The sequence below is a fragment of the Pseudonaja textilis genome, chromosome Z (assembly GCF_049901715.1).
Source record: "Pseudonaja textilis isolate UNSWEBS1 chromosome Z, rPseTex1.2, whole genome shotgun sequence".
NCBI classification, from domain to species: domain Eukaryota; kingdom Metazoa; phylum Chordata; class Lepidosauria; order Squamata; family Elapidae; genus Pseudonaja; species Pseudonaja textilis.
Window position 1 is genome coordinate 101,808,888 of NC_142008.1, and position 24,452 is coordinate 101,833,339.

At 42.1% G+C, this 24,452-nt stretch overlaps 1 protein-coding gene across 2 annotated transcripts in view; it reads right to left on the bottom strand.

Moving 5' to 3' along the window:
* Positions 1-2,663: 2,663 nt before the first annotated feature.
* Positions 2,664-24,452, bottom strand: part of PRR12 (proline rich 12) — a 33,005-nt gene continuing 11,216 nt past the window's right edge. The window contains exons 4-14 of one of the 2 annotated variants that reach the window (XM_026710627.2): positions 20,457-23,944; positions 16,157-16,757; positions 14,704-15,083; positions 13,642-13,758; positions 13,064-13,197; positions 12,072-12,532; positions 10,138-10,263; positions 8,981-9,078; positions 7,281-7,409; positions 5,331-5,426; positions 2,664-4,412 (exon numbers count right to left, since the gene is read on the bottom strand). In XM_026710627.2, coding sequence (XP_026566412.1) covers positions 4,272-4,412; positions 5,331-5,426; positions 7,281-7,409; positions 8,981-9,078; positions 10,138-10,263; positions 12,072-12,532; positions 13,064-13,197; positions 13,642-13,758; positions 14,704-15,083; positions 16,157-16,757; positions 20,457-23,944 — 5,771 coding nt within the window. In that variant the 3' untranslated portion in view covers positions 2,664-4,271. The remainder of the gene's footprint in view (positions 4,413-5,330; positions 5,427-7,280; positions 7,410-8,980; positions 9,079-10,137; positions 10,264-12,071; positions 12,533-13,063; positions 13,198-13,641; positions 13,759-14,703; positions 15,084-16,156; positions 16,758-20,456; positions 23,945-24,452) is intronic. The other variant, XM_087916668.1, reaches the window with a different exon arrangement.

Below are 24,452 nucleotides of genomic sequence, written 5' to 3' on the forward strand. Positions count from 1 at the left end.
CAGAGTTGTGGCCATCACAATTTTGAGAAAAGGGCAGAAGTACTTTTTGGGGAAGAACTCTTGTAACTTCAATGGTCATTATACAACCAGTTATAAATCGAGAACTAGATTTATACAAAGTATCCATGAAGCTACCACTGGCAATAGAATTTTCTAACAGATTCTGACCAATGAGAGGTGCCTTTGAAATTGACCCTCAGAAAATACACAGAATAGCACCAATAGAAAATACATAGAAGATGACCAAAGAAAGTTTATGATGTTTTGTTAACACTATTGGAAAGATTGTCTCTGAGCTACATAGGGGTTTTCTAGATTGTGTAACTAAAATGGCACTGCTATTCTGCATGGCAGGTGCAGCTCTTGATATGATGGTATGGATAACCTTCCATCTGACAGGAAAGTCCAGTAAATAAAGAGTAGAATCAGGTATATGTTTCTAATACCCTTTAAGGATTGCACATAAGGACAACATTAAGCAAGGGATTATGTAAACTTCAGATTATGGATGAAACCATCCAGATGTTGAGACTAAGAGCCAGTAGTTTCATGCTTCAATGGGAAAAAAAAACAGACTTAGGCAGGTTTCCCCCATCATTATTTTAGAACACTACTGCCCTCCTTTTTCCCATGGCCACCCAAGTCTCAACCAAATGAACAAAACTCTGCTTCAGGCAATTGATTTTTGCAAAGAAAAGTGTTTTTTTGTCATTTTGTTGTGTACACAGTATACAATGTGAGTTTTACATATTGAGAGAAAAAAACGTCTCAGACACTAATAATAAACAATAAAAATATATAGGAACATCCAATAATACAGAACACAAATCCCATATCTCAGAACAATACCCTTGAGGCGCGAACAAGATACACAGAAATACACGTCGTAAAAAAGGGGGCCTTTCAAGATCCAAATATAAGGGTAGGTGGCGGAGGAGGAAAGTCTCTTTTGTCACAGGAAACTGAGCTGTACATGTGTGTGTGTGTGTGTGTGTTGCACTTGTCCTTGATCAACTCACGAGCTGGACCGGTCCAATTCTGAGAGCTCTAGCTTGGCTACTCTGTCCCTCCAACTGGGTGTGATGGTTTAGCAAGGTTTTGCATGGAATTGATGGTGCAGGCGTATTGTCCCAAGAAGTGCCAAGGCTCTACGTCCGTCTAAAATTAACCCTGTAATATGAAAGATTCCCCCAACTTTATTCTCTCATTTCCCCAAACCCATGTTTAGCTAATCCCGTTTCCACACTCGGCTACCTGTCACAATCCATCACTTCTAAGGCCAACAGCTACCAATAACTCAGTTTATCAGGGAAAGATGATTTTTAAAAAAATCAAAATACTCAAACCAGGCCACTCTCCCCTTTAAAACCTTTGCTTAGGGCCCATTTACCAGATTCCATCTCTCCCCTCAGCCATGCATACTTACTGTACATACACACTTGCCAACTTTGCCTTTTCATCCACAATAAATAAGGAGGGGAGAAAGAGACAAAATGAGACCCAAGAGTAACTGAGTACATACATTGGGGACACTGACCTAAGCAACCAAACAAGTCTTAATACATTTCTGTGTTTGCTGATTCAGGGAGAGATTTGTTTGAAGTAGGTCTTTATGATGAGAACACCAATTCTGAGGCGGAATTTATTTATCCACTATCCTTGAAGTACCTTTTCACATCTCCCCCCTTGATACCCAAATTGGAAAAAAAAATAATAGTGGAGCAATTCCCGTAACACCTGTTGATTTGGGTTGGCAGAAAAAAAAAAACCCACAAGTTTTGGAAAGATCAAAGTTCTTCTAAGAACAGGACAATTCAAATGGAGGAATGTTTAGTGATGAAGGAGGAACACATCTTTAGAGATGGGCTGGGAATAAAGGGTGATTTGATGGGGGAAGGGAAGTCAAATTCATTCATTCATTCAATTTATACAGCCGCCCACCTCAAACAAGTGACTAGGTATGAAAGAGGGAGAAATAGCAATGGAGGAAGAATGAGGTAGACTTTAGCAAGAAGACGGGAATCTGACATAGGAAGATCTACATTCAAGTAAGGGATTGCTTTGGGAGGTTAGAGGAAGATCTAGGGTGAGGAATGCTAATGGTTGGCCAAAGTGTGTGTTTGATGTACTGGTAGTCCTTGATTTATGATTCATTTACTGGCCGTTCAAAGTTACAACGGCACTGAAAAAAATGACTCGTTACTGTTTTTCACACTTATGACTGTTGTAGGATCTCCATGGTCACGTGATCAAAATTCAGGTGCTTGGCAAATGGCATGCATTTTTGACAATTGCACTGTCCCAGGGGGGCATGCGATCACCATCTGTAACCTTTCCAGCTGGCTTCCAACAAGCAAATCAAAGGGCGAAGTCAGATTTACTTAACGACCACATGATTCACTTAACTCTGCAATGATTCACTTAACAATTGTGGCAAAAAAGATCACAACATAGGGCACAACTCACTTAATGACTGCCTTGCTTAGCAACAGAAATTCTGGGCTCAGCTGTGGTCGTTAAGTCAAGGAGGATCTGTAATGGGAAAGATTACTTGCCATGGGAGGGGGGAACAGACACACATAAGATAATGGATAGCTGGTTGAGGGATGGAGAGCCCCCTTGGGAATTGAAGAAAGGGCAATTAAGACAAGATCTTCATCCTCTGACTCATTAGAGTTTATTTTATCATTTCAGTTTAGGGTTGGAGAGGGAGTTTTGTTTTGGAGGCAGATTGGGGTGGGGGGACATAAAATTTCTTTCCCCCCCTTAGTAACAACAATGATAAAAAAATTAACAACCTCCTAATGAAAGTTTCAGTCGAAACCAAGAACATCACAGCTACAGGTGAAGAGAGAGAGAGGGAGAGGGAGAGGGAGAAGGAGAGAGAGAGAGAGAGAGAGAGAGAGAGAGAGAGAGAGAGAGAGAGAGAGAGAGAGAGAGAGACTCCTGCGCATCATTAAGTTCAAGTTAGTCAAATACAATATGATACATAGACTTTTTTTTTTATCCTATACAGTATATACAGGTGCAGGGAGGAGGGAGGAGAATCCTGCCTTCTCAGACACTGTAATATGGGGAAAATGGGGGAATAAAATTATCCCTCCCTCAAAGAAGTGCAGATCTACCACTGGGGAAGGGACTTATCTAAAGTCCTTTGTACAATTCCTCCCATGATTCAAGGGGGGCTTATTGTGAAATCTGGGGGAGAGGAGGGGAATTTCGTAAGTTTTGCTACAGTCTAGGCAGGTTGCTGTGGATGTCGCAAGGCTCTCCCCTGCCCGTATACTGCTCTCTATTCAGAAAGTGTAGGGAAAGTTCCACATACCCAAATGAGCTAGAATTCCCAATTCAATGGCAAAAAAGTGAGTCTTCCAGCAGCAATTGCCCCATGAAAACACAAAGGGAGGGAAAGGGAGGTTTCTCCAGAAAGAGAGAAAATTGGTGCTACCAATTATAATTGGGAACAAGGAGCTTGGCAATAAATATTCCTATTAGAAGCAAAAATAGAAGTGATCGCTATTAGTGTACGGATGGATGGCTTCCCTTCCCTCCAAACAACCGTTATTTGGCAGAGATGGAATTAGAGTTGTTGGAGAATAGGGGTCATACTTCCTGATTAGACTATGGATAAAAGAAGCTAGACACTGTATAAAGGGTGGCCAATGCACCACCTCCCCACGCTCAATTCTCAACTCTCCCTAAGGAGAAGTAAAGTTCTTGATGGAAGAGATGGAGGGTAGAACTCCAGGAGAACCTGGTCCTTCTCTTTTCACCAATCTTACTACTGTCAACTCACTCCACGGTGAGAAACCAAGAAGCCTTTCGACTCTAAATCACACCACACTACCATTCCTATGACTTTCCTTAAGAGTTCCCCTATTCTCAATCCCCTCCTGAGCAGGGAGCAAGGCTGTTCAATTAGATATTTATACATTTATATATATAAATAATATTTCTCTGTACAGCCAGGGCAAAAGGGAAAAGGGTGTTCCAACCATCCAATTATTTGATGAGAACCCTCTTCAACGTGTCCTGTCTGCCATAGCAAACCTCCACCTTCCACCACCATAGCAGAGGCCTGTCCTGTGTCCTGATTAAGGAAGAAAGAAACCCCCAAGGAGAAGGGGGAGTGGTGGTGGTGGTGAGAGCTGAGTCTGAACTCGTTGCCTGTAATGGTACCCCTCGACTTTCCTCTCCCCACTTCCTGCTCTGGCTCTGCAGAGGGACAGGCGTTAGGCGGCCCCTCCAGGGGCGTAGCTCTGATGACGGTGTCACGCACATTTGCTTTGCGCCTGAGTCAGCAACTCACTGAAGGAGTCAAAGAGTTTCTCCAACCATGGCTGGTTGCGCATGCACTGCTGCACCACCTCCTCCTGGCCCAAATCTTCGTCTTGACCCTCAATTGCCGTTGTCTAGAAAAGAGAAATGAAAAGGTTAAAAAAAATGAGTCATGAAGTACGAAAATAGCTAAAAGAAATAAATAAATAACCACAATATGGATTTTCTTAAAAAAGAAATGATTTTGATGGAGATGTAGAGGAAGAGGTCTTCATTTAAGAACATCCATATTGTGATTATTTTTAATTTATTTTTGTATTTTTTTCAGTCTTTTTTTCTATTTTATTTTATTGTTGTGAGCCACTGAGAGTCAGTTAAAATTAGGTGACTCTGACCACCATTAGCCTTAATAAAATCAACATCAAACAATTGCAAAGGGCGGCTTTACTTGGAACAGTTTAGTTTGTGTCATGATAACTTTAACAAATTAAACAACACGTGCCCCAGACCTACCCTAAGCCCTTGAGAAGGTTGCAACAATTGGGTTAAAATGTCAAATTTCTTTAATAATAAAATGAAGATACTAAAAGTGTTCTGGGACATCAGAAATCCGCACAGATAAGCACCAGCTACTAATAGCCCAGACTTAACACCCATTGATAAGAAAGACAAAATAGTCTAGATAGTGGATATTGTAGTTCTGGAGACAGCAGAATAGAAGAGAGAAAAAAACTGGAGAAAATAATAAAACACGAAAACCTTCAAACAAAAGTAGAACAACTGGGGCAAAAGAGAGCAAAAATACTCCCAATAGTAATAGGCATCCTGGGTGCAATCACAAAACATCTAGAGTACCACTTGAACACCACTGGCATTGATAAAAATCACCGAATCGTACTTTTGGCCATGCACTCTTCCTTAGCAAAACCTATGTCCCAGAGTCGTGGAAAAAAAATGAGAGGAACTATGCATGCTTGCCTTGAGCTCCTGAATGAAAAGACAGGATATAAATCTAACAAACAACTTGCAAACCCAAATAGGGCTTTTCTTACCTCATCTTTGCAACGCAGAAAGGTATGGTATTTGTAGTGGTGAAGGGAATGGTACAGAGTATAGAAAAAGGACTTCTCCACTTCCACACTGAATTCCTGTCAACAGTAAGGACAAAGTGTGAAGGGAAACTACCTTGTTGCATTTCTCAGCAACTTTACATTAGCCATAAACTGCTAAGGTTGTATATTCAATATTTTGTCTCAATGATTAATTTTTAAAAATCTAGGAAGTTTTTACCAGCCCTCACCTTCTCTTTTCAGCTTTGTTAAACTAAGAAAGTTAACATCCTTTGATGCCTGTTGAATGGATCCATTCTCATCTCAATACCTGGAACTTTGATAGGGCAAATAAATGGGCCTGATCTTTCTATGAAGGAGAATGAGTTAGAGGAACGAAGCTGCAAAATCAGATCTTTAATGGACAATGCTATTTCAGAATGCCGGATCCAGAGGAAGAGATGAAAAATGCCCTTGTAAAGTTCAATTTTACAATGTTTCAACTTTTCCCTATCTCTCCCCCATCCCTGCCCTTTGGACTGCCCTGCATTCTGCCATCCTGGCACCCCACACTACCCTCAGCCTTCTTCCTTCCACTGCTAACAAGGCACGCCCAAGGTCTCGTAGTTTTGTGGCAGCCTCTCGAAGGACTATCGGCACCATTGTCTGGGTGCATCTCAGCAACAGTGAAGAAGACAGTTAAGGTCAGCTGGTGCCAGTGGGGAGCAGCAAGGGTAGCAGTGGCAGTGGGTCGCAGGTCAGTGATAGAAGGGAGATAGGCAGGTGCAGGAAGTTGGGAGTGGAAATTAATGAACACAGGGTAAGAGAGAGGCATCTCGAAGGTATAGACAAAACATGGCGAAATAAACTGGCTCCACGTTTATAAAGGGATTTGACAAGGTTGCATACGCTCTCTTATTTGTTTAACCTTTATGCTGAGTATATATTAAGGGAATTCGCAGTAGATGAGCATGGTTTTAAAACTGGAGAAAGAAATGTCAATAACTTGCATTATGCTAAGGACACTACCCTGTAAGCCCAAGTGCAAAGGACTTGCAAGTCCCAGTGTAAATAGTGAAAGAGCACAGTAGAAGAAATGGGATTAAAATTAAATATAAAGAAGATGAAACTAATGATAACGAGTACATCCATCAGCCTCAGAACTGACAATGACTTGATAAAAAGCGTCCACAAAACAGACCTAAAACAAGATGGATCAATGACATCAGCAAGTATTGCGGGCTCAGCTGGCAAAGGGAAGCTTAAAACCATACTGGTTGGAAATATGCAGAAAAGGCCTTCATCTTTCAGTGGACAGAATGATGATGATGATGATTTGCCCCAGGAGCTAGGTGTTGGGTGAAGTTAATTTTTAATTGTTCTCTTAGGGGCTTTTGATAAGATTGACTGACTGATGGAGTTGGGCCTCAGACAAGATTGTTTTCAATGGTTCTAGCCTTTCTTCTTAGGATAATAAGCTCAGGAAACAGTGCTTGGAATAATAACAAAGCACTTATACCACAGTCATGTGACAATGTATCATTTTTCCCCACAGACTTCTAGAAAGAGATAATCTCCTTTTGGAATGAAGCACTTTCAGAATATTTTCTTGTTTTTTGGTACTCAAGCACCAGAAAAATAGTTGATTGCCTAAATTCAACAGAAGGCAGGTGAAGCTAAACAAGTTGGTGTCAAATATAGATATGCCTGGGTATCTTTCTTGTTTGGACCACCACAAAAAACTGACAGTAATCACATTCAAATCACTCCTCAGCCATGAAATTCTCTTTAATTCCCAAATGGATCTATTGTTCACCTTGTAATTTGTGGGTGTATAGAAGATGAGCACATTTTTCTTACCTTGAGCTCTCTGATGGAAAGGAGACAAAAGTAATCGATGAAAACGAGTAAGTTTACCAGAGCCTGCCCACCATCTTAATCTGGAACACTTACCTGTGGTTTGGATACATTCTTCTTGAGTTTGTTGAGAGTCTTGCGGTTGTAAGGTTCACCACCTGGTCGCAACTTAACTGTGGTATCACATGTCTCAGCATGGAGTTGGGGGAACATGTGGAGTGCCTCCTGAATGGAGAAGAAATGTATGAGAAGAAGAAGCGTTTTCATAATCTCCATCTGTCGGGTCATTTATTTCCATTTTCAATTGTTACAAAACCCCAGGATTTTAGGAATTAGACAAATCATATATTTAAAAATGTATAGGAATGGCGACATCCTCAAATAATAGAGTTGGGTAGTTCATTGGAAAGACTTCAGAGACAACAAATTAGAGGTAAAGGGGGAACTACTGCTCTCTATATAACATAGGACTTTTCTTGAAACGGATAGGAGCATCATTATTAAACAGAATGCTCATTTATTAGAAAAATTGAACTTAAGGCTACTAAAGCAGCCAACCATAGTACAACATCCTGAAAATCATGTAATGCTCTCAATCCAATATGCACTGAATGTCCATAGCCTGGGCAATGTGACACTGAAGAAACCTCTTTCCCCCCAGTATTTGAAGATCTTGTTTCACAAACCGTTTTAAGCAGAATGGGGAGAAATAGCTTTTCTTAGCCAGCTCAGGTGTGATCATTCCAACAAGGCATACAGGTAGCCCTCGTTTAGCAACCACAATTTGGACTTGCAACCTGACTGTTAAGTAACATGGTTGCTAAGTGAAACCTATGATCATGAGATTATTTCAGCTTTCCTTTGCTTCAGACTTGCAAAGGTCATAAATGTGATGATTGGTTGCAAAGTTTCCTAACGGACGTTAATTGCAGCAGTTGCTAATAGATAATTTAGCAGTTGCATGTATAAATTACCCTCCCAATAGGATACATGCAAAGTTAAATATGACTTTCACTATATATTACTAATACACAAAAAAGATGGAATAATCAATCTCTCCTGTTTATGGTAATATTTTGTAAAAAATCACTATGGCTAAGAGTACACTATAAATAAAAAATATTAAAGAACTGGCTAGCAAAGTAATTCTAAATACCATCAATAGATCTTCATAATAAAATCCACCCTCCCCCCAGTATGCCTGAAATTCATGACGTACAGTAAATTTCATTGAGATTTTTGTAAGATAGGATAACTGAAATCTTGTCCAATGAATTAATGCGGAATTTCACTCCAATTTCTTAAAAAATGCCAATGTAAATTTCTGGCATGCCTACCAACTCTAAAAAGACCATAGAAATGTTTTATGAGTTGACTGCTGGAATCCTGACACATATATAATTGAATAATATCAACCCCACCTGAAAAAGCTGCCGATTTATGAATTGATGATCATACTGCAAAGCCATTTAGATGGCTAGTGCAGCTGAAATGTCCAAGGCAGCATTGAGTCTCATTTCAAACGTGGTTTTTATAATTATATATAGAGCAGGATTCAGCAGTCCCTCTGGGCTGCTAGTCAAGGGCTTGGATTCTTAATCTTCCTGAATATGTTATAAACATTTTGGTCTTCAAGGCCTCTCCTTGCTCCCCACTGTTGTTGTGATGGCGAATGAGAAGGAAATATGTGAGCCAAATCTTGGCAACAAAGCAAAATATATACTTAAAATAAATACTCTTTTTCAAAAATCAGTCTTTGGAGAACAGCAGAGTCTACTACTGCTCTCTTTCTGTACCTGTTGAGATGGATTCAGGGACACTCTCTTCAGCACCTTTTTCTTATGATCGTTCAAAATCCCATCAATTTTCCTCATGGGCGGGAGATAAAGTTCATCTGGGATAAGATTGTCAAAACAGATGGCAAAGGTCATCAAAAAAAAAGAAAGAAAGAAAAAAAAACCATCCAGGATGGGCAGGGACAGGAAACTTGCAATACAGGACATAGGCAGCCAGTGTCCTGCACTAAGGAAACCCAGCTGCAATGGACTGAGTTCTAGATAAGCAAGTGAAAGGAAGATAACAAGGTTTCAAATGCCACAAAGAGGTTGGAATTTTTCAGGCAGGACCAGATTTTCCAAAATGCTACATGTTATGAATAAGCATTTGTTTAAAGACTACTCTAGCCCTAAGAAAACAATTCAGGCACTTTTTGGCAGGAGGGGAGTTTATTAGGCTTCAGCAGGCAAAACTGAAGCACTGTTAAAACTCACTCCTGCTTCGCCTGGAGAAGCATAAAATTTGCATATGCAAAGCAAGGAATGAACACTAGAGAGCTTTTTGAACAATGGTTAAACCCAAAGCACTTGACATCTGTCAAAGACATCTGCCAATTACAAGGAGAGTTTTCTTTATTATTTACTTTTTATTTAGTTTTACACATTATTTCATTTCTCATTTTAAATGCTGTGGGATTACAAAATTTGAGAATCCCCTCCTCCAACCAGCTCTTCATATCTTTGTGTAATACAAATGACTGCCAGAAAGGAGTATAATGAAACGTTCAGTGGTGTTCCCTAGTCACAACCGATTAACGCTGGGAAGTTATATGGCATTTTGCAAATCACGCCTCTTAAAAAGAATGTGGAGATGTTTAGTTTCTTTTTAAAAAAACAAAACAGTATATTTCTAGTTCTTATAATGGCAAGATAGAACAAGGCTGTATACACTCGGCCAATTCTGGCCCCAGGAATTTCATAAGCCAAGAATAGCTACGGAACAAAAAGCTTTTATATTTCCAGAAGGCTAGCCACAATCAAGAAAAAAAAACCACGAGGGATCCCAGCAAAGTGAAGGGGCTACATAGTTCTAAAGAATGGCCTGTGGAAACAAAAGCCGGTGGCATTTCAAGGCGGCCCATGAGCCCGTCTAAGCACCTCTACACAAGAATGCGCACCGTTTGTGTCTTCAAGAGCTTGGATCATGTCTGGGTCAAGGGCAGTGCTGACCAGCATTTCCACGTAACTGCGGTACATCTCCTTCATGGCTCGTGTATTGAGAATGCGGCCTGTGGGCAGACGCTCTAAATGGGAAACAGAGCATTATTTTCTTATGGTGGACATCTGTAGCCCTGCTTTTCAAATAGATTCAGAATAGGTTAATAAGCAAACAAATGGAGAATAATGTAAGATTATATTAGTTTTTTTCAAACTTGACAACTTTAAAATATGTTGATTTCAATTCCCTGAATTCCCTAGCCAGCATTCTGGTTGGAGAATTCTGGGAGTGGATGTCTGCATATATTTATATGCCAAAGCTGAGAAGAACTGGATTATACATACAGTACAACCAAAACTAGGATGGGGAGAGAGGGTAAAGTCGTTATTTCCTCAACCCCTCTAGAAGTGCCTATAATCCCTCCCTTTGGTGGACAGCGCTAACTCTAATCCTAACCCTTCTTTCTACTCCCTATAATCAGCCTTCCATAATTTATCTCAGTCTAACTTTTTTTTAAGAACAAGTTTTATTGTTTTTTAAAGACAAACAAAGCATAAAACATAAAAGTATAAAAACCTCCTTTCTAAGAATTACTTATAAATTTTAACAAGGCAAATAAAACATTATTTTTTAAAACAGAGTTCCACATTATCACATTTCCATTTACACATATATATCTTTTCCAAATTTCTCATTATTTCTCCCTTCACTTTTGTTCAATTATATTTCTTTCTATCAAAGTTTTAGTAATTCTCAATCAGTCATAAGCACACAAAATACATAACATAAAACAAGACATAAAAAAAATAAAACCTCCTTAATTGTCATTTATACATGTCCTTTCCAAATTTCTCTCCCTTTAGTTTCATTCCTCCAAGGTTTTATTAATTTGCAATCAAACATAACTAATCAAAACACAAAACATAAAACATAAAACTTCTTTTGAAAAGTGGCTTAGCCCCGGGTTACATCTTTTTTAATAGACCTAAATCAAATTCATGCTTACCTTATATACCATTCATATCTTATTAACCATTTTATATTTTCTATATAACTTCTTCCATCTTTTCAGTCTCTTAATTATGTTTTATTTATTTCATCTTATTTCAAAATCATTATGCTTTTATCTTTCGTCCGTTCTTTTCCAATCATCTATTTATCTCTTCTCTTTAGCAAAAAATTTCCCCTGTAATCACTTTTAAAGTGTGACGCCTTCCCCTAAAGTAAAACTTAAAATAATACATAATTTCCATCCTGATTCTGCATAGTACATTCTACATATTAGATCTTAAAATAAAAGAATAATAAACTTATAGTATAGTTAAATATATAATTTCCATTCTAATTCTAATTCTGATTAGTACATTATTTTAGAATAGGAAAATAAAATACTAAGTTTATAATAACATTAAGACAATAACGAATTAAACTACAACTAAACATTAATCATTTTACACATTCTCCTTAATATTTTATTAAATATTGAAATCTATCATTATTAAACATTAATATTTTATTAAATATTCCAATAAACTATTTCAAATGCAAATACTACAATACTATCTTATGTACTCTTGCAGATCTCAGTCTAACTTTTATGGTTAATGACAAGATCCCTTTCACAGGCTCCCAGAGTACCAGTGGCCTTTCAAAAATGGCTGTATCATAATTCCCAGGACTGGAACTGCTGGATCTAATTTGGATCATATAGAGGGCTTCAGATTCTCCATCCTTGTCAATTTACACTTTCTCTCTGAACTTTGCTTTGCCACATTTCTTGCCTTCCCAGGTTCTTGGCAGTTTATTTCTTAACTGCCTGGTCATGATGCTCATCAAACTGGGGGTGTTTCTCCCTCCACCCACCCCACCCCACCCCCCCGCCCTGCTACTCACCCTCCTCACTCTGCTGGTCAGGGCTGGAATCTGAGTCTGAAGAAGATGCTGCTTCCTTGAGCCATTTTTTCCTCTTCTTGGGGGGTGGTTCAGCTTTCACCTTGGTCGGCTTCATAGACTTGGGTTTAGAAGCTCCCCCAGCTGGGGCAGCTTTTGTCAGCATGGGCACAGGAGGTTCTACTTTTTCTGCTTTGGGAGGCTTCTCTGCCTTGGCCAATTTCTCTGCTTTGGTGGGCTTCTCAGACTTCTCCACCTTGGGGGCCTTTTCTGGCTTAGGCCCTTTCTCCATTTTGGGAGGCTTCTCTGTTTTGTCCACCTTTTCAGCAGCCTTGGGGAGCTTCTCAGCCTTAATAAGCTTTTCGGGTTTCTCAACTCTCTCCGGGACTTCCAGCTTCTCGGGTTTCTCAACTTTGGGTGTCACTGGAACCTTGGGGGTGGAAGCCTTGGGCTGGCTTTGTCTCCTGCACCAGAAAAACAGAGCACTAAGAGCTGTCTTGAGAGGTCAGGTTCATGGCAGCAGGAGAGTTTGAGTGAAATATGAAGAAATAGTGTAAGTCAGTGAAACAGTGGGGCTCTGGAAACCTTTATATCAACAAAACAAAAGTTCAGGCAGTCTAATCTAATTCACTGTTCAAGATGGATCAGAGGCGATGATGGGTGTTACAAGGGAAAGGATCCCCAGAAAAGTATGAACTGGTGAGGGAAGTAAAGGCACCCAGTCTCACCTCCTTTAACTTTTTACTCTAAGATTAAGCAGGACAGAAAAAGAAAAAGAGAAAAGAGGCTGAGCCCTTTTACCCGCTAAGCTGGAAGAGGGAAAAGGGAGCCAATCATCCCCATGTGCAAGGTGACATAACTGAGAATTAAAAAATGAGAAAAGTTTCTTGTATGGAAGTCACCTAGATAATTACACACATACACACAGACACACACACACACCTTCAGCTGGAACTGGACTTCCCTTACATATTTCCCCCTTCCTAATTCTTTACCTGACAGCTTGCAGAGGCCGGTGCCAGGGTTTCTTGGAACAGACACGGACATAATCTTTCTTGTTGATATTCTCCAAGAATTTAACATAGAGTCGTTGGTAACGGTTCTTGGCATCGCCAAAATAGCCCAGATACTGAGGGATGAAGCAGGAAAATAAAGAATTGAATAGAGAAAAGAAAGGGGAGGGGAGACCATCCCACTTGTAACTTTTCTTCTGGAAGTAATGAGGGAACAAGTGGAACTGGAATTGAAGTCCTTTGCCCAACACAATAATAGATCAAGCTAATTGCTCAACTTGACTATCCCAAGAGGAAAACTGGGTGGATGGGGGAACAGTTATTCTTTTATTAACAGGCCAACAGAAGTACTTCTGCATTGGCTTGACCCTGCGCTACCGTCATGGCAGAAGCATACTGAGAAAGGGAGGGGGAGCAAAAGAAAGAATGAGAACAGGGCTTAAAGCTTGACTTTAATTTATTGATTTTGTATATTATCATGTTGGTGAGATCCTTTCATCTCTGAAGCTCTGGCTTCCCTGAGATATGATGCTACTTAAGTAGATGGAGTGGAAACTCACATTGCTGGTTGCACAGAACTGACGCTGCCCATCCTTGATTTCAGGTGTAAACTTCTGAAGCAAAGCTTTCTGTACTCGCCAGATCGGAGGTGGTTCCCGTCCAGTCTGAAGTGCAAGCTACAAAAGGACAAAGGAGTAGTTACAATGATGTCAAGTATTAAACAACTAATAAGCTCAACTACTGTCTTCTGGCCAATATTCTCTAACAGAAGAGAATTTCATGAAAGGACAACAAAGAGCTCCCAGAGTTAGTGCATTTCTTCACAATTTATTCTTCTGTATGAGGCTATTAGTGATGAGCTAACTTGATTCATTACGCCTGCCTGCCTGCCTGCCTGCCTGCCTGCCTGCCTGCCTGCCTGCCTGCCTGCCTGCCTATCTATCTATCTATCTATCTATCTATCTATCTATCTATCTATCTATCTATCTATCTATCTATCATACAATAGTTGTCATCAACCATCCAATACCATTTTAAAAGCAAAGTAACTTTGGGGAGTTACAAGTAATTTTGGAGAAATAAATGAACTTTTAAAGTTGCATGTAGAACTAAGCTAGTCATATATAGGATCCAGTGAACTTAATTATACTTCGCCTGTGGTTAGTTTTTGATCCTGATATCAATGGGAACTAAGTGCAATTACATTCAGTTTAATCTCCAATGACTATCATTTATAACTGCCTCATATTAATTACACAATTTTATCTCCTTCAAATATTTTCTGAAGTTTTCTTTTATGTTCAGAATTTCAAACTTCAACTGTTGATACATTCTTTTCTTAATCACTTTTGAGCTGCAACACTAAAGTTAGTGTCTGAATTGAAAAATCCAGTTTGCAAAAGAAAAAACCCAAAACTCTCAACTAGCATGTTCCAAGTATTCTGAATTACAATTCCCACAATTCTTTGCACGACTGCAGCTAGCAACAGAGAAGTCAAAAACACGCAGAAGGCATCCAGTCATCTAGTTCTGCTTAAAGAGTACAATACTTTTCAATTTTAATATTTGAAGTGTTTCTTTGATGTACACGCCCATGTCAATGCTCAAGAACCATTTCATACCCTGAGAGCCTGAACGTCCTCAACACGTATGACAAACTCGTCCCGCTCTCGGAAGATCCCCTCCCCGCCACTCTCCACCTCCTCTTCATCTGTCTCTCCACAAATGGCTGCAGTCTCCTGCTTCTTAGCCAGATGAAGAGGCCGTGTGTCCTCGGGGTCTTCGGGTTCAGGAGATGCTTGTGGGGGTTGTGCTGCTGCTACTGCTGCTGCTGCTGCTGCTGCTGCTGCTGGTAGTGGTGGTGGTGGTAGCTCTTCAAGCATTGGGGGAGGCTCCTTGAGTGAGGGGGCTGGGGAGATGGGTGGAGGTAGTTGCTCCTGCTCGACATCTGCCTCCACTGAAGGAGTGGGGCTAGGGGCTTTCACCTCCACTGGTGGCACATCTGCAAGAGGAAACAAAGTAGAGAACAGAAGTAGGTCATCCTGCAAGGAAATTTATTCTTCGGCACTGGAACCCCTTTGCATTTGAGGATACATTCTTTTGAGGATTGTTTACCAACACATGTTGTAGAGGGCTTGGAATGAAGGAACCAACCTCTTAATAATATCACAGATTTATATTACTATGCCTTCGACTTTTCAGGCACCCATGCCTGCATTTAATTCATTTAATTTTTAATTTGCTCAGGTATTTAGTTAGATTTTAACTCTGCTGCCAGGTGCAATTAAATGTAGGGATTTCTCACGTGTAACAATAAGCTAGGAATCCTCACCTAATGTAAATAAACTGCAAATTAGTGCACTCAGTTTATTTGCTCCAGTTCTGTTCCTCACTTTAAGCTAGTGGATAAGCAAATTATACAGATACCAGTTTTATATGCCTTGGGTGAATTTAAATAAGCCATAATTTATAAACCAACTAAAAACTTGAATGCAAAATAGGTTTATGAACTCCAGCTTATTTGGGAGCATTTCACCATTACCCCAGGTGGACCTTCAAGCAAATTAATGCTGGTTGTATTTACTTGTTTATATACATTTACTTGTAATGAGAAGACTAAGCAGGAGTAAACAAGCTGAATGCATTGCAGTAGCATGCCATCCAATTCAGATTTGTTAGAAATCCGAATTTGTCATTATGTCCATCTACTGTACATATGTGTATATATATTTGGAATGAGTAATTTTTTCTTTCTTTTTTAATGCTGTATTTATCTTTGTCATTTTTTTTCTTTTTTGGAGTTTGTATTTTAATGTTCTGAATAAAATAACAAATTATTAAAAAATAATGTTCTGAGTTGCCTAGACTGCATGAGAATAGGCACTCATATTAATCCTAGGACTACATAAAATAAATTTCTGCACAAGATGCCGTAGCGATTGTACAATGTCAACCAAACACTAGACAACATTATTAAAAGGAAACATCACATCATAAACACTGTCATGTAATGATAAGAGTCAGAAGTCACAAAAAGGGATACCATGAATCAGAATGGGTGGCCCAGGGACTCACCACTGGGTTCTCCATCTTTACGGTCAGTGGGATCATAGAGCGCCGAGATGGCCGAGGAGATGCTTTTCTGCAGGTCTTGGTTCTTGCTAACAGAATCTTCCTCATCTGATGAGAAGGAGGGCAACGTCTCCAGGTTACGTTTCAGTTCCTCGTCAAGCCGTTTGCAGGGGCTGGTACAACTCATGACAAGCCCAGCTGCATCTCCTTCAGGTCCATCCAAACCACCAGATAGCATTGGTGGTGCCATGCTAAAGGGAGGCGGGGGCTGGGAAGACGTCGCTGATGGTGGGTGAGATGTCTTGGATGGACTGCCTGCAGAAGAGACCACAGGTACTGCTGCACCGGAGACCCCAACTGTCGCTGCCGAGGAGATGGCAGCGGAAGGCAGCGTCTGACGCTTGCCTGACTTCAGGAAGTCCAGGAAGGAGGCCATGAACCCTGACTTCATCTCAGGTTGCTTCTCTTCCACCTCCTTAATCTTCTGTTTGATCTTCTCTCTCGTTTGGTTGCTATCCAAGTTGCTCTCTTGGATGGGCTGGTGAGATGGGGTGGGAGCTTCCAACTGAGAACCCTCCAAACCTTTGGGGACTGGCAGTTTGATCTGGGGGAAGAAAAGGGTCAGGAATTGAGGGAAGGGAGGAGATGGAGAGCAATGTCCTGCCTAAGTGGTCCCATATGATGCCCTAGAGATCTTGTCGTAAGGGCCCTTTTTTCTTTAATCCTTTTTTTTTTTTTTTGCTATCACCAGTTTTCCTGTGGACCTTCAATCAAATCCGTGTGCATGCAAATGAAGTGCACTAAATACATACCTATTTCTTCTTTGGCTTCCAAAATTTTAAGTTTTTTAAAAAGAATTTGGGTATTTATTTTTCCCAAGCAACTGGGTGGTAGATGGAAAGAGCTTTAGAGTTGGATAGCATTGATTGTGTATTAAAAGAGTAAAGCAAAACAATAGAGCCTTTTGGGCATTATCAATAACTTATATTTAATCATGCTTGGTTCAATTTCGCCTTTGTCCTTTCTCTAGACGTGCCGGCTAAGGAATTCTGGGAAATGAAGGTTGCCAAGTTTGAAAAACTTCTGAGACTAGGCTACATTTAGCATGGCTTCATTCTGTGGAAGTAGTCCTTGACTTACAACAGTTCATTTAGGGACTGTTCAAAGTTACAAAATGACACTGAAAAAAAGTGACTTATTACCATTCTTCACACGACCATTGCAGTAAACCCATGGTCATGTGACCAAAATTTGGTTGCTGGGCAACTGACTCGTGTTTATGGTGGTTGCAGTGTCCTCCGGGTCATGTGATCCCCTTTTTAACCTGATAAACGAAGTTAGTGGGGAAGCCAGAATCACTTAATAACTGTGTTACTAATTTAACAACTGCAGCGATTCACTTAGCAACGGTGGCAAAAAAGGTTGTAAAATGGGGCAAAATGCATTATCAACCGCCTCACTTAGCAACATATATTTGGGGGTCAACTGTGGTTGTAAGTACATATCTATTCATATATGTAGTTCAATAGCAAGCCACTGTCTCCTTACTATTGCTGAACTGTTACAGGTGGATACAGGAGGTGGGGCATTTTCTTCTATAGCATTCAGAGACTCCCCTTTCTTTATCAATTGCCTCTTTTCAGTCAGTGGCCCCAAACCATGTTTATTCACTTCTCCTACTAGTTGTTTATTAGGTACTAAAGTTGGTTTTCCTTTTGATTATTTCCAATATTGCACACTGCTTTAGGGGTGGTTCATAGAAAAGCAGAGGATAAATGTTTTCATAAATAAAACATAAACCCATTACTATTATAGTTTCACAGAGAAGCAGAGGCCTCTGAGATATAATCTTTGTTTGCATTAAAGCACAAGTAGGGAGCCCAGACATTCAGGAATCAAAATAAATTACTGATTTGTTTGCTGGCTGGCTGACTTTGGGCCAATGACTCTCTCTCAGCCCAAACCACCTCACAGGGTTGTTGTTGTGGGGAAAATAGGAGGAGGAAGGAGTATTAAAAATGTTTGCTTCATTAAAACTTCCTTTTTATCGACCATGTAATCCCTTAATTTGGGGGTAGAGGCAGGGCAACTGGATGGAGCAGAGCATTTACTGGCCGGAGGCCCTTCCTGATGCTATGCAGGGTTTACAGCACGTTTTCTCTTTGCGCCCTAGGAGAGAAACATCTGCTGCTACCTAGGATTAAATTCTGAACCTTCCGAGTGGGAGGTGAGCATCTTCAACACTAGGCCACCATGCCACTCTATGTTTGTCACATTAAGCTAGTTATAAACTAATAAAAGAGAAATAAAAAATTCTAATAAATAAATGTTCTCAACTTTGCATACTGTTGACAAACCTCTCAAGAAATGACAGCAATACAATACCAGGAAGAAAAGGCACAAACCAGGAAATTGTGGCATGATTCAAACAACCCAGCTGCGTATGAGCCCATAAAATCGTAGACTATCTACTGGAATCCTGGTGCCCTCACACAATCTGGCATCAACTTGCCTCTCCAACTCAATGAATCATAGCAAGTCTCTAGCAGGTGTTCTAAGATTGCCATTACAGCTGTGCCTGATGCCTTCACTATCTTGTTATTCCATAGCACTGATCTGTTTCAGCACTGACCTATCATTGTGGTGTCTTAGTGCTCACCGAAACACTGCTGCTGCCAACATAAACAAAGCCGTTGGATGGGGTGGACATGTGTGTATGTGTGTGTGGGGGGGGAAGAAACCTGTTTCACCACAGAATAGAAGTTGACAAAAGTTATGCTTAAGACTCCATTAAATTTTTTTGTGGCAGTCTTGTTCCGGGTGCCAAAATCCTTAACTCATACTTACCTATCTTTGCAACAATAAAGAGCAGGATGGAAATAAATGAACTCAAGTACTAAACAAAATAAACTACTAATTTACAAACAGATATTTAGCAGTGCAAATTTGTGCAGGTAGCTCAACTTATACCAGTTTGTTTAGTGACTGGGTGAAGTTAGAACAGCCCTGAAAAAAGTGACTTATGAGCACAGTTGTAGCATCTCCATAGTCATATGATCAAAATTCAGATGCTTGGCAACTGACTCATATTTATGACGGTTGCAGTGTCCCTGTGTCATGTGAACACTCTTTGTGACCATTTGCCAAACAAAGTCAATGAGATTCACAATAACCGTGTTACTAAAACAACTATATTGTTTCGCTTAAATTGCCATTTAACTTGTGGCAAGAAAAGTCATAAAATGGGACAAAGTTCACTTAACAATTGCCTTGCTTAGCAACAGAAAATTTGGGTTCAGTTGTGGTCATACGTTGAGGACTACCTGCATCAGTAAAATGATTATATCCCAGGTACACCCTCCACTGAACCTAACCTCTTGTCGTGATTCTTGCCTCCCTTGCCCAAAACCCAGCTTTCATGCCAATAGTATCAGAAATACAAGTGCTCTTTGACTTACGACATTAACGGAGCCTATGATTTCCATTCTAAGTCATGAAAATTGTAACTTGGGGCACTCACGTGACTGGACTCGATTTTACAACTTTATGATAAATCCATGTATTCTTATTGCCAAAAAAGCTGTAAACTGACAAAATATCGTAAATTGTGGTCATGTGACTGTGGAACACTGTAACTGGCTGTAAAAGAGAGACAACTGCCAGGCACCCAAAATTCGGTTATGTAACTGGTATGTGTGCATGTTTGCAGCCACTTGAACTCCAGAACCAGGTTGTTAAGTAGCTGGGGGAGGAAGCCCATTGTAACTTCCAGTGATCACTAAGCATCCGATCATTAAGTGAGAACTACCTGTACAAATGTTAACATGATATCAATATGAAAATAACTGTACTAATTCAGTTCCTAAGGAAACAAAAGTCCTGAGCTATTATTTACCACCACCATGGTCATGTACAAACAAACCCTCTGATGCATCACCGCAGATAACCTCAGAAACCTAAAATATTTACTTTTTTTTTTAATAGCCAGATGCTGTAATTCTGCAACAGAGCACAACCTTTGCTAACGAAAGCTTAGATTTAAAGTCCTATTATCTCCAAGGACAAAGGCTCAGATACAAGTAATCTGAGAAACTCGTACTTGAGTTGGTCAGGGACAGGGCAACAGATGGGTAAACACGAGCTTCCTACATTCCCTTACCACTGAATTCTCCACTGAAATCTCTTTGTTAAGCCAATGTTCTATTACTGTTCATTCTACCCCGAACTCTTTCCAAAATTTCCTTCTTACCCCAGGCATTGCTAGCTGACAAGCACATCTTGCCTCCTCAGATTCCCATCTTACCTTGAGTGGTTTGAAGGATTCCAAGCCTGTACCTGGCTCAACCCCCTCCTCCCCGGCTTTCTTGCCCCTCCCTCTTCCCCGGCCTCGGGGCTTCTTGGTGCCATCATGAGCCACACCGTGGGGAGATTCAGTCAGGGGCCGGATGCGGGGCCTCCCACGGGGACGGGGTGGGCCCTCCCGCTTAGGTTTGGTAGGCTTGCGGCCTCGCCGCTTGGGCCCCTCCATAAGGCTGCTGTTTGGTGGGCAAAAGTCTATGTCGCCCATGGGGCTAAGGCTGGTCCGGTTTGTCCGGCAGCTGGAAATGAGGTCAGGCAGCAGATCAGGAAGGCGGCGGCTATTGAGGCGGATGTCAGCAGGGACATCCTCCTTGTCCTCATCATCTTCAAATTCATACTCTTGAGCATAGTTTTTTTTGGGAGGCTGGAAAGGCGGTTCCCGTTTTTTCAGCAAATGGAAGGAGGAAGTCTTCAGCAATTTCTTGGGCTTGGAAGAGCAGAAGATCGGTGAGGTCAGGCCTGACTTGGACTCTGAAACAGGAGCTGTCCCATGTTGGCCAGATTGAATCAGTCCCAGTTGTTCTGTGTTGACTGTAGAAGGCAACTCGTGTTTGACTGACACTGTATCTAACCCCAAGTGCTGCCCATCCCCACTTTCCGACTGGCAGTAACTCTGGTAGCTTTGTCCACCGGGCATCATATCGTAGCCTCCCCCTTTCATTCCTTCACCTCTTTCCATGCCCTGCGTGCCATCATCTGGCTTAGGGAACTCATCCGCTGCACAGGGAGGGGGGCCAAACATGTCTTCCATGCCAGGGAAGAAGCTACGATCTTCATCTTGTAATAAAGAGTCTGGGAAGCAGATGGAAGTGAGGGGGACAAACCGTTGCTTGGCTCCTTGAGGACTGGGGCTCTCAAACTGGTCCTTGCCTTCAAGTTGGCCTTGAGGAACTTGCTGAGTGGAGTCGGGGTCCAAAGTGGAATCGGGAAGGAGATGCTGTTGACTCTGCACTGTCCCACCCTGTCCCAGGTGGGATTCCAAGCTCAGCTCGGGCTCTAAGAAATCCTGGATCTCTTGGGACTGGGAAAGGTTGCCTTGGGGCATCACCTCCATGCCCTCAGACTGCATCCTTTCTGACTGCAGCTGGCCTTGGAGCCGGGGGGACTGCTGCGGCTCAAGAAGCTGGGCTTCCATGCTTTGAGAACGAACGTGGGCCTGATGGAGGTGGGCTTCCAATGCCTGCATCTGAAGCTGCGGTGAGGGCGCTTCAGCCTGATGCATGCGCTGAGGCTCCATCAGATGGACATCCAACGGGGTGCGAACCTTCCGAGAGTGCATCTGGCTTTGGGTGTGAGTGAGCACCGACTGGAGCAGTTGGGACTGCTGCTGCTGCTGCTGCTGTTGTTGGGAAAGGGAAAGAGAGGGCAAATCGGGAGGGGAGTCCATCATTAGGGTTGCACCCTGCTGGCCAGCCATTAATCCGTGGGACTCCATGGGATGAGGCTGGGAGGCATGCTCAGGAGTCTTCTGCAAGTAAGAATGGGCCTGAGAGATTTCCTTACTGCTTGTATCCATGTGGCTACTCTGGAGGTGCTGCTCCACTGACTTCTTTATGTCTTGCCCATAAGAGTCTATAGAGCCAGCTTGATGGCTGTAATGGACCACTGAGGTGGCCAAAGACTCTGGAGTGGAACGTGTGTGGGAGTACTCTTTGGATCTCTCTCCTTTCTTTTTGTCCTTCAAGCTTTGCAAGGACATCTCCAGGCCTTGGTTGTCCAGATTAGAGTTGGTCCGAATCACACTCTGCAGGTGGTAACGCTCTTCAGTCTTGCTCAACTCATAGCCCATCCCTTTCCCTGCCCGCTCCTCACACTCTACCATGCCTTCTGTTGGCACCCTTGGTGGGCTCTGCGACTGCAGCAAGTGTTGGATTAAAAACTCTTCATCTTCAGTTCTCTCAGATGATAGAAGGTCAGAGTCTGCCTTGGCTTTATTGTAAGATGATGCTCTTTCTAACCCACCTTGGGAACCCTGGTAACTTTGTGTGTGAGCTGTCTGCATGAACGAAGGAGACAGTACGGAAGTGAGATATTTCTGGGTCTGGCCAGGCGATGCCACACTCTGGGGCCGGTTAGTGGTAGGTGACTGGAGAGGCCGGATGATTTGGGAAGGACTTGAATCAGGAAGGTTCTGGCCATGGGAGTAGCCGATAGACTGGCTGTGCCCTGGCATAGCTGGAGAATGGCCAGTGCTGTAACTCAACGATGGGCTAGCTGTGGGCATCCCTTGAGAATGAGCTGGTACATAGCTTGGTGTCTGGCTGACTGAAACATGGGGCTCAGCCTGAACACTGTACCCAACAGATGATAAGCCTTGTAGCTGCTCAGGAGAGTAAGTTTGATTCTGACATGTCTGCAGCCCTTGTCCTCCTTGCCCAGCTTGGCCCTGCTGAGCTTGTCCACTGCTGGAATAACTCTGAGCTTTACTCACACTTGTGAGGTCCTGGGCTTGGTTGCTGCTGAAGCCTTGTGAGGCCTGGCTAACTGAAGAGAGATTTTGTGGCTGGCTGACAGAGTAACTCTGCGTTTGGCTCATAGAAAGGAGACTCTGGGGCTGACCAGGAGAATAGGCCTGTGACTGGCTTGCAATGACCGAGCTGGGCTTGGGTGTGGATGAACTGTAGTTGCTTTGGCACTTGGGCGTGGCTGTAGAACGGGGTGGTTGGCGGGAGGCCGAGTAACTCTTCGATTTTGAAGAAGAGGTGGTACCAGAATAGCCTGGAGACTGAATAATGGGGCGATAGCTTTGAGAGGGCTCTTGCCGCGTGGCCTGGGGGGTCTTCTGCTGCTGAGAGCCTTCACTGCTGGCGGGGGACTGCTCGCCAAGGGGACTGCAGGAAAGGCTGGAACGGTGGGGCATCTGCTGGTAGCTGCCCCCGCAGCTTAGATAATGCTGGAGAGAATGGGCAGCGGGCAGCTGCGGCTGGGCACTGGAAGGTCTCTGATAATGTTTGATCACGCTATCTTGCCGTGGGATGGCCCGCTCAATGGAGGAGGCAGGGGAACTGGAGAAGACTGAAGTGTTGTAGAGCTGGGACGTCTGGTCGGATGGTCCCAGCGAGGATGACAAAAGATTGAACTGGGAGGGGAGGTGGCGGGAAGCTGATTCTTGAGCGCTACGATACGCTGAGCTCTGAGAGGGCAAGCCCGTACCCAATACCGCACTGCCCAGTCTGTCAAAACTGAGGGATGAAGGAACACTGGGCTGAGAAGATTTGATGTGAAGTAGAGGATCATGAGGGGACAATAGGCCATTGGATGTTGGGCTGAAAGTAGCATCCTGGAGTGTCAGCGATGATGTGACTGGAAAACTGCGCCCGCTGAAAGAGGCTGGATGCTGGTAAGCAGAGAGCGCTGATGAGGAAGGGAAGGTGCCAGAACCTGGGAGGGCCCCTGAGATGAAAAGCTCAGCGGGCGCTGGAGTGTGCATGGCTGTAAAGAAAAAAAATAAAATATTTGTTTAAGTGCTTTGATATGACGTACCAAATTAAAAGCTTATCCACAAAGGTGATCTCAAACTCACAGTACTTACTGGACAGTACTACTCAGGCTGGACAATAATGATGAAGCATAACACACTTAATCTAACTACAAGTTTAATTAATTAAACTGCTGTTTTGTTCCACACGTTACAATCAAAGAAATAATCATGTTATGGCTTAATGTAGTAATCAGATTTATACAACATAGGAAGATGATGGCTGAATTCCCACATGTGCTGAATCACAAGCTACCTAATCTCATTTTAACCTTGCCTAGCATTCTATGAAATTCACCCACTGCATGCCAAAGAGTTGATAAAGCATATTTCCTAATGCTATGTCATTATAAACATGTTCCCTCATCCCCAAGGCTAATGTTTAGCTAGGACAATTATGAGCAGGCCGATTTTTGTGACAAAGCACAACTCTTCAAGCAGAAGATTCTAAATTTAATTCTG